The sequence below is a fragment of the Notolabrus celidotus genome, chromosome 20 (genome assembly GCF_009762535.1).
Source record: "Notolabrus celidotus isolate fNotCel1 chromosome 20, fNotCel1.pri, whole genome shotgun sequence".
NCBI lineage: Eukaryota > Metazoa > Chordata > Actinopteri > Labriformes > Labridae > Notolabrus > Notolabrus celidotus.
The window spans coordinates 26897014-26908027 of NC_048291.1; the positions used below are offsets into that span (position 1 = coordinate 26897014).

Genomic DNA, 11014 nt, shown 5'->3' on the forward strand with positions numbered 1-11014 from the left:
GTGTTCCTTCTTCTGTTCTAATGGAAACACTAAAGTTAAGAGGAGCCTGTCTGGGAGGAGACGTCGGTGCCGGGGACGCTGTCCAATAAGAGGTGACGTCACCTCCAGTGGTGATGCCTTCAGGTGCTCCTCGGAAATAACAGCTTCAATCATCCTGCTGTCAGACAATGAAGAGGAATCATTTTAAAGAGCAAATTATGAAGATATCTAAGGATGCCAGTGAATTCTGTTTTTATAATTGATGTGATTATTGATTAGTTTTATTAGTTAACTAACTTGAGCAGGTTAGCGTTAGCTCTCGTAGCCTTCTGAATGTTAAAATGGCAAAAAAATAATATTTATTTAGATTATTTCTATTTCCTGTTACCCTCAAATTTACTAACATCCTTTATCCTTGGGGTCAATTTGACCCCAGCCCTTTAAACCTCCAGGTTTATGTTTCAGGAACTTTATATTTCTTTTAGGTTATAAAAATGTATTTTATAGTGACCTCAATATCATCCAAAAATGTGTGTAAAACAGTGAATTTTCTTATGTTTTATACAGCTATAACAGTCCGGGGTCAAATTGACCCTAAGGAACACCGATGTGTCTTTTTTTTTTTCACATGAAATTGGAACACATCAACATTTTAATTTTATATTTTCCTAGTTGTCCCCATTAAATTGGGAAAAGTCATGAAATATGAAGGCAAAAAAAAAGATCATTAATTTGCAGACATTAAACATTGAATGGGGTCCAAATGACGCCAAGGATAATAGGAGGGTTAAAAACAGGCACAAATACTATATTTAAATAAAATTGTGTTGAATTATTTTTATTTTTATTTGGAAAGGGTAACATCACAACATTTTACAACACTTAGACATTTGTAATTATCCTGTTCCAGTCTTTTATATGCGTATGCATAGTGTAGCATGTCCACTGAGAACCACTCAGTCCTGAAATGATTCTGTCCTCCATGTCTCTCCAGGTGAATGTATCCATTTATACTCTTGACATTTAAACACAAAGATATACATTAACCTTCACCTCTTCCATCAGTAATCAACACTCATTTCCCTGCATACATCCAGTGGCGGTGCTAGACCAATTTTACTGGGGGGGCCAGGCTGGGGCCAAGGGTGTTTTCAGAGGGACACATTCAACCCTGACAAAAGAGACTGAGAAGGGCGAGGACCAGCTTAGAACTAACTGGCAAAACATCAGTGACTCCTATATACTAGACAAATATACTACTGTGTACTAGATCAACATGCAGACTGACAGCAGCTGTTTGGATGTTTACACTCAACATGAGTCCCTTAGCGCTCTAAGGGACTGGAACCAAGTGCCACACACACGTGTTCCGCCTGTAACATCGAAGCTTTTTCTATTGTATAATATTTGTTTTGTGTGGAGGGGGGGCACAGGGGGGTCCAGGTTCAGTTTTACAGGGGCCCTGGCCCCTGTTGGCCCCTCCCCAGAACCGCCACTGCATACATCCCTTACACAAACCATCAGATATATAACCACTTACATAAGAACTAGGGGAACTAATTGTGTTGAATTTAGCCGATTGTAATCAAATTGATAATTTGCATTTTTAAAACAAAATATCAACTGATGTGATTAGTAGGACTTAACATTTTTATTCAACTAATTTTAGATTTTGTTTAAACCCTTTAATATTTATGCTTTCTTCTATTTTTTTCACATTCTAAAAAAAGAATTGTTCAAATCAAACAACATGTCTATCATATTTAATCATAGACAAACTGTGCATCCATGTATAATGAGAGGAGCAGGGAATACAAGGTGTTTGCCTGCTTATCATATACAGTGGGTACGGAGAGTATATACGCACGTGGGATATTTGAGTGTTTTATTTTTAATTAATTTGCCAAACTTTCTAGAATACATTTTTTACTTTGTCATTATGGGATATTGTGTGTAGAATGTTGAGGGGAAAAATATAATGTAATCAATTTTTGAATAAGGCTGTAACATAACAAAATGTAAAAAAAGTGAAGGGGTCTGAATACTTTCCGTACCCACTGTATTTCCCAAATGATCATATGTGTGTCTGGAGGCGGTGCCCCCTGATAAACTGCTCCTCTCTCTTCTTAATGTGACTTTAATTATTTATTTTTAAACATATAAAAGTTTCACCTCATGTTTTTAAGTTTCAGAAATGATGGAGGTATTGACCTGACTCTGCACAGCACTAATAAAACACCCCACTAGAGGCAGTGCTTCAGAAGCAGGACAAACATTAAGAAGCATCCCTCATCACTCAGCATTCCCACAGCACCTGAACGCAGCAACAGCAGCAGCAGCAGCAGCGTTCAGGCACCGAGAGGCAGCCGGCTGGCAACCTGCGTCTGCAGGGCCCTGCTGCACATCCAGGACTGACGAGACCAGCACAAACCCCTACAGAGTCTTCATCATCATCCTCACAGCTGATCTCAGTCTCATCTCTCTGCTGCAGGTCTGCAGGGCTGACACAGGGGGGTTCGATTCCCGGAGATGCTGCAGGGATCAGGTGCACAGCCGGGATTGAGCTCGTGAGGAGATTGCTCCAAAGGGTTACTGGTTTTGGGAGGCAGTGCCACGGCTGTTTGTTGTCACTTCCGGGCTCGAGCCGTCCGTGAATTAGCTGATCACACCGCCGGAGGAGGAGGAGAGGACGGCCGGGCTTCGATGCTTCGTGCGGGCGGGATGGAGGAGTTTGTGACGGAGGAAGAGGAGCCATGGTACGACCAGAGAGACCTGGAGCAAGGTGACACATCATTTTAATTCATATGTCAGTGTGTGTGTGAGTGTGAATGAAGAGGGTGGATCACACCATGTAACAATGCCTCATTCACAGTCAGTCACTGCCACTCAGGCTTGGATGATGTGATCCATAAATTCTTGGAGGTGGAGGATGGGAATGAAGGAGGAGGCTGCATCCAATGTACATCAGGCCTGAGTGCTGTCTGCCTGCCTGTCTGCTTTCCTGCCTGCCTGCCTGTCTGCTTTCCTGCCTGCCTGCCTGTCTGCTTTCCTGCCTGCCTGCCTGCCTGTCTGCTTTCCTGCCTGCCTGCCTGCCTGCTTTCCTGCCTGCCTGTCTGTCTGCCTGCTTGCCTGTCTGTCTGCCTGTTTGTCTCTCTGTCTCTCCTGCTTCCCTCCTCCACCAATTATTGTGATGTTGTCAGTCCTGCCTCCCAGAATACACCCCCCCTCCCTCCCTTATGAAGGAGTGAGTGTTGCCTCTGCTTCACCTCCCTCCTCTGCAGAGTGTCACATCCCAGCATCCTCCTCTCCTACAGTTTATCTTACTGTCAGACTCTCTGGATCCATCTCACAGGAGAGCTGTGTGTGTGTGTCTCTGCAGCGCTGGCCTCAGCATCACCCCATCCCCTGATTACCTGCTGACCCAGAGAGCTAAAGCAGCTTTGTGTCTCATCATGGCACCATTCATAGAGCACACACACTCAGAGAGAGAGAGAGAGAGAGAGAGACAGGTGCTGCAATGCTGTCTGCATCTGAGCATCAGTCAGTCATTAAGCCTCTGGATGATCTGATTAGGGAGCCCCAGACCAGACCTCCTCAGTCTGAGCTCCGGGGTCAGATGTGAGGAATAATTGCCAAAGTAATATCCTGCTCATGACGAACTGATGCTGTTACGCAACTTCTCCTCTCCCATCCTGATATTTTGGGACCCGTGTTTTCAGCCTGATGGGAACAGATGGCGAGGCGTGGTGATGTCATGTTGCTGCCTCATCTGGGGCGGGTTGCCTGGGGTTCACACATCACAGAGCATCATATGGATGCATGTGCAGAGTCACACACACACACAAATAGATGCACACGTGTGCTGATGTGAGTGGACGTATAGATGCTCTGACTCACGTGACGGGCTCTTGGGTTTTTTCAGGCGTCCAGTGTTTGGTGTTTCCTCCACAGAAAGCCTCTCACCCGTGTGCATAATTGTAGAATTACATAACTAAGACTCGGCACGTGTCCACCCTTGGGGGCAGAAACAGAGCTGGGACTGATTCAGACCTCGAGGGGGGTGAAGGCTCGCTGTGCTCTCTCCTCCTCACACACTCTCGCTCAGCTCATTATCAGCTCGGCATAAGATGCAAATGTGTCAAGGCAGGCAAACACACAGAGAGCTTCTTCTGATGCTCGTTAGTTACATTTCATCAAACAGGAAGAGGCCTGCTGCAATGATGTGTTTCTGTTTACTCTATCAGTAAATCAATTCAATCTAATCTGTTTTACACACACTTAGAGAGAGAGTGTGTGTGTGTGTGTATGTGTATGTGTGTGTGTATGTGTGTGTGTGTGTGTGTGTGTGTGTGTGTGTGTATGTGTGTGTGTGTGTGTGTGTGTGTGTGTTCATGTTTGTTCCTGTCATTTCTCAGGCCCTGTGCTGAGAAACACTGTGCTCATGTCAAGTAAAGACTGTTTGTGACTGTTTCTTACCCATCCTCACTATACGATACGAAATGATTAAATACGATACTGTAGGATACAATACGATTAATTACAATACGATACGATAAAATACTTTACGATACAATACCATAAGATAAGATACAATACGATAAAATACAATATAATAAGATACGATACAATATAAGATACAGAACGATACAAAAGGATACAATACGATAAAATACAACAGGATGCGATACAACCCGATACAATACGATGCAAAACAATACCAGACAATACGATATGATGCAATACAATAAGATAAGATCCAATACGATAAGAGCCGATCAATAAGATCCGATACGATACGATACGATACGATAAGATCTGATAAGATACGATACGATACAATACGCTACGATAAGATTCGATGCGATACGATACGATAAGATCCGATACGATAAGATCCGATATGAAACGATAAGATACGATACGTTCCAATCCGATAAGATCCGATCCGATAAGATACGATAAGATACGATAAGATACGATAAGATACGATAAGATACGATAAGATACGATAAGATACGATACGATACAATACCCTACGATACAATACGCTACGATACAATACGATACGATACGATACAGTACGATAAGATCCGATAAGATAAGATCCAATCCAGTAAGATCCAATACGATAAGATAAGATACAATACGATCCAATCCGATAAGATCCGATAAGATAAGCTACGATAAGATCCGATAAGATAAGCTACGATAAGATACGATAAGATAAGATAAGATCCGATATGATACTATAGGATACGATAAGATCCGATCCAATCCGATAAGATCCGATAAGATACGATACGATACGATACAATACGCTACGATCCAATCCGATAAGATCCGATAAGATCCGATAAGATACGATACGATACAATACGCTACGATCCAATCCGATAAGATCCGATAAGATACGATACGATACAATACGCTACGATCCAATCCGATAAGATCCGATAAGATCCGATAAGATACGATACGATACGATATGCTACGATCCAATCCGATAAGATCCGATAAGATAAGATACGATATGATACGATCCAATCCGATAAGATCCGATACGTTAAGATACGATAAGATACAATACGATATGATACTATAGGATACGATAAGATCCAATCCAATCCGATAAGATCCGATAAGATACGATACGATACAATACGATACGATACAATACGCTACAATACAATACGTTACAGAACGATAAGATCCGATATGATACGATACCATATGATAAGATACGATACGATACAATACGATACGATACAATACGCTACAATACAATACGTTACAGAACGATAAGATCCGATATGATACGATACCATATGATAAGAAACGATACGATACAAAACGATACAGTATGATACATCACGATTTAATACGATATGTTACAATATGATACAATACAATAAGTTACAATATGACATGATGGGATATGATAATGCTCAACACGTAACTTCCCCCTTAGAAACAGTAAAGGTAAATAGAGAAGCGCGCACACACACACACACACACACACACACACACACACACACACACACACACACACACACACACACACACACACACACACACACACACTATGATGCTCATATTACACGTGTTCTTTGAGCTGCTGTTTTGCCTCGGCAGCAGAGTTGTCCTCCTCTCCTCCTCACTTATCTTGAAAGTTGAATCATTCCATTATTCATCTCCTCTGGTGATTAAACACCTGACTTGTGTTTCTGTTCTTCTTACCTGGTCTCCCCTCAGACCTGCACCTGGCAGCTGAGCTCGGCAAGACTCTCCTGGAACGCAACAAAGAGCTGGAGGACTCCCTGCAGCAGATGTACATCAACAATGAGGAGCAAGTACAAGAGATAGAGGTACACATGTGCAGGTTTTGCTCATTATAACTGAGCGAGTGAATGTGTTTGAGTTTGCTAATTAACACGCATGCTGCAGGAATACCAGTGGAAACACCTCCATGAGCTGGCTCCTTTGATTCTGCTCCAAGCTCGTTATTGTAAATCACGGAGCAGGCGGATAAAAGAGTGCAGAGGAGGAACATGAAAGGAAGTGTAGAATTCTGAAATCTGTCCTCTTCACACATCAGGGATGCCTGGCTCAGCAACAAAGGGCTGCAGATACAGTGCACACAGAGAATTTAAGAGGGTGTCTGTGAGTGTTTGAAATTAGTTTACCTTCTAATATTGACTAACAAGGGTGTGCTCTCCCCGCCTCAAGCTTTGGTACTGCCCTTCCACGTACACACATGGAAGGGCAGGGAGCTCTCAGGACAGAACCATACCATCATCAGTTTTGGGGGAAGTCTTTTTAGCTTCACATGGAAGCGTGTGAAGAAGGCGTACAAGCGCAGGAGTTGAATTGAGTGACTTATTTCACGATGTAACTTCTTCCTCTCTCTTGCAGTATTTGACCAAGCAGCTGGAAATGTTGAGGGAGATGAACGAGCAGCATGCAAAGGTTTATGAACAGCTGGACGTGACGGCCAGAGAGCTGGAGATCACCAACGAGAAACTGGTGCTGGAGAGCAAGACGTCGCATCAGAAAATAGACAGGTGATCAACCGCTCTCTCACTGTTCTATCACCACCATCCTCTGCCCTTCTGTTTTAGACCACTGTAGGAATAACACACGTAATGCACAAGACACTTACTGCTTCCATAATTTCCATAATCATAATCTGGGCTTTAGATTCTTTACAACAAGCTCTAAACAGCTGCCTCTGTTGTTTTATAATACACTGCTTTTCATTCCTCATGTTGTAACAGTGACTAGCTGTGGATTTAGCAGAGTTGGTATGCTGAGCATCTTAGTTATAGTGTAACATTCACTGAAACAACGTGTGTGTTTGTGCTTACAGGTTAATGGGCACCATGGAGACCCTGCAGGGTCAGGTGGACAGTCTGACGACTCGGGTGGAGGAGCTGCGAACTCTGGAGGAACTGAGAGTCCACAGGGAGAAGAAGGAGAGACGCAAGACTGTCCACTCCTTCCCCTGCCTCAAAGAGCTCTGCACCGCACCCAGGTCACAAACCATCACTGATTTATTGTTCACTGTACACTAACGTACACACACGTACACAACCGTACACACTGTAATCCTTTCATGATGCAAATGTTTTTTAATGGGGAACAAGTCAGGACTGCAGGCAGGCCAGTTTAGCACAGAGGCTCTTCTCCTACAGAGCCATGCTGTTGTGAGACCTGCAGAATCTGGTTTGGCGTTGTCTTGATGAAATATGTAAGGTCTTCCTGAAAAATAATTCCATTCTGGAGGCTGACCCTTTTTTTGCACAAATTTGCTCAATTGTTCCCAAGGAGCCCCATTGTGCAGTCTATGGGACACTAGGGGCCCACCCTGGAGGCTGTCCCCACCACTTTCAGAGTATTTGCTTAAATGGCCTCCAGGGATCCAAAGGTAGAGTCGAAGGGCCAATAGGAGCCTCTAGTATCCACTCTGTTGGGTTTCTGTTCACTTTTAACATATTTACTCAATTGGCCCCCAGGGGCCCCAATGGGTAGCCTATGGGACACTAGGGGCACTGGATATTCATCTTGGAAGCTTTCTCTTTACTTTAAACATTTTTACACAATTGGCCCCCAGGGTTAGGGATAGGGTTAGGGTTGGGGTTAGGATTAGGGATAGGGTTAAGGTTAGGATGAGGGTTAGGGTTAGGGTTGGGGTTAGGATTAGGGATAGGGTTAAGGTTAGGATGAGGGTTAGGGTTAGGATTAGGATTAGGGATGGGTTAGGGTTGGGATTAGGATTAGGGTTAGGATTAGGATTAGGGTTAGGGTTGGGGTTAGGATTAGGGTTAGGGTTAGGATTAGGATTAGGGTTAGGGTTAGGGTTGGGGTTAGAGTTAGGGTTGGGGTTGGGGTTAGGGTTGGGGTTAGGGTTAGGATTAGGGTTAGGATTAGGGTTAGGGTTAGGGTTGGGGTTAGGGTTAGGGTTGGGGTTAGGATTAGGGTTAGGGTTAGGGTTGGGGTTAGGGTTAGGGTTAGGATTAGGGTTAGGATTAGGATTAGGGTTAGGGTTAGGATTAGGATTAGGGTTAGGGTTAGGATTAGGGTTAGGGTTGGGGTTAGAGTTAGGGTTGGGGTTGGGATTAGGGTTAGGGTTGGGGTTGGGGTTGGGATTAGTGTTAGGGTTGGGGTTGGGGTTAGGGTTAGGGTTAGGATAAGGGTTAGGGTCGGGGTTAGGATTGAGGTTGGGATTAGGGTTAAAGTTAGTTTAGGGTTAGCTTTGGAGTTCGGGTCGAGTTAGGTTGAGTAGTAGTTTTAACTCAAGGTCTTTCATCACATTTGATTTAAAAGCATAATTTCCATGAAACAACATTTTTCAGTTTCAACCTCGGACCTGTTTTCTTGATTGCTGAGGTAACCCACTTTGCAAAGTATACAACAAACCTTCGTACATGCTGCTCACTCTGTGATCCCTTTGCTTTGCTCCAGGTATGAGGATGGTTTCTTGCTGGCCAATCCAGGCAGCGTCGACCTGGCGGAGAGTCAGCCTATGGATGAGGAGAATGAGCGTTTAAGAGACATTGTCTCCACACTGCGTGCAGCGATGGGCACAGAGCGCTCCAAGAGGGAGAGCGCTGAGCGGGAGTGTGCGGCTGTGCTGCAGGAGTTTGAGCGACTGGAGCAGCGTCTGTTGGGAGCAGAGAGCTGCCAGCTGAGGGTTCAAGAGCTCGAGGCTGAACTGCATGAGATGCAGCAGCTCAGGAAGTCCAGGATGTGTTTGGTTGGAGGCATGGAAGACGGCCTGGAGACACTGCTCAACAATGGCCCGGAGATGGACACCCCAGAGGACGGTGTTGGGTTGGAGGAGGGAGGTGAGGGAGAGGGGGGGCAGCAGGGGGGCCCCGTGAGGAAAAGCTGCAGCGACACAGCTCTGAACGCACGCGATGCTGCAGGCAGACGTCACGGCAGCTACGCCCTCCATGCCAATGGTGTTCGTAAACGTGGCATGTCCATCCTGCGGGAGGTGGATGAGCAGTACCACGCCCTGCTGGAGAAGTACGAGGAGCTGCTGGGGAAGTGCCGGCGCCACGAGGAGAGCCTGTGCCACGCCGGGGTTCAGACCTCTCGGCCCGTTTCCAGAGACCCCTCCGTGAAGGACTACTGCATGGCATCCGCAGGGCCTTCCACATCCGGGGCTGTCGCCGGCCCTCCCACGCCCCCCCCAAACGCCGTCCACACCGGAGGCCCTGGAGGGGATCAGCAAGCAGGTGGAGCAGGTGGACAAACGGCTGAGCCAGAACACGCCGGAGTACAAGGCCCTGTTCAAGGAGATCTTCTCCCGTCTGCAGAAAACCAAGAGTGACCTGAATTCATCCAAAAGCAGGAAGACTCACAAATGAGCTCGAATGACCAAATTCACACGGCAGCCATTAAACTCTGACATCACACGAAGGGCGGTAAGATAAAGCACTGTTCTAATCTCTGCTGTGTTCCAGGTCATAAGTCCTTCTTATGTCGTTTACATGACAAATGTTATCACGTCACAGCTTCTTGATCAGCAGGAGGACAGACACTGAAAACATGGAGGGACTTTGGGCTGTAATCCTACTTAGACCAACATTAGACACAGTCAGAAAAGAGCTAACGTTAGTGTCGCTATTACTAAAGGTTTTAAGCTAATGGTCGATAATGCTACAAAATCAGACAGATGAATTCCTAGCTAAGGCAATGGTAGCTAAAAATAACTTTCCCAGCTTTTGTAATGTTTGATGGGAATTAATCACTTCCTAGCAAACGCTACACCAGCTATTAAGTGGTTGTCCGTTAGCATTAGCCACAGTCGAATGGTAGCTAATGGGTTAATACCAGAGACTGTATAAATAATGGACGCAGTATGCATGACGTCACCCATCTCTTCCTGAGCGTTGTTTTGAAGCCAATCTGCGGTGGCGGCCATATTGGAAATGCGGAACTCAACCATCAAAGTGTGACGTAAAGAGGCGGAGTTTGAGCCTCCTAGCCAACAGCTATGTGTTCCCGCCTGTCAGTCAAAAACTTGTAGTCTTAATATCTTCTGAACTGTCACGTTAGAAAAAAAATCCGCCCCCCACAGTGTGTGCCGATCATAGACTGTATAAATAATGGACGCAGTATCCGTGAAATCACCCATCTCTTCCTGAGCTCTGTTTCGAAGCCAATCTGCGGTGGCGGCCATATTGGAAATGCGGAACTCAACCAGTCAAAGTGTGACGTAAAGAGGCGGAGTTTGAGCCTCCTAGCCAACAGCTCTCCCAGTGTTCCCGCCTGTCAGTCAAGTCAGTCATGTCCTTATTTTGGCAAAAACTCGTAATCTTAACATCTTCTGAACCGGTGTTATAAAAAAATTCACCCCCCGTACAGTGTGTGCCAATAGAGGAATTAGCGACGTAGACCCAAGCCGTTTTTTGAACCAGGCTGTAAACATGTTTATTTCTGCTGTAAAGATCGTCTTCTTTGAATGGGTGTGTATTTGGTCTCTGGTGTTTCTGCAGCCAGCCTCTAGTGGACGCTTGATGAACTGCAG

General features: G+C 45.2%; 1 protein-coding gene across 1 annotated transcript; it reads left to right on the forward strand.

Moving 5' to 3' along the window:
- The first annotated feature begins 2521 nt into the window (after positions 1-2521).
- Positions 2522-10415, forward strand: cdr2l (cerebellar degeneration-related protein 2-like). The gene is given in 6 exon segments (XM_034710913.1): positions 2522-2761; positions 6232-6344; positions 6892-7040; positions 7346-7510; positions 8941-9621; positions 9623-10415. Coding segments are annotated over 6 exon segments (1416 nt in total). The 5' UTR covers positions 2522-2682; the 3' UTR covers positions 9852-10415.
- Positions 10416-11014: the final 599 nt, after the last annotated feature.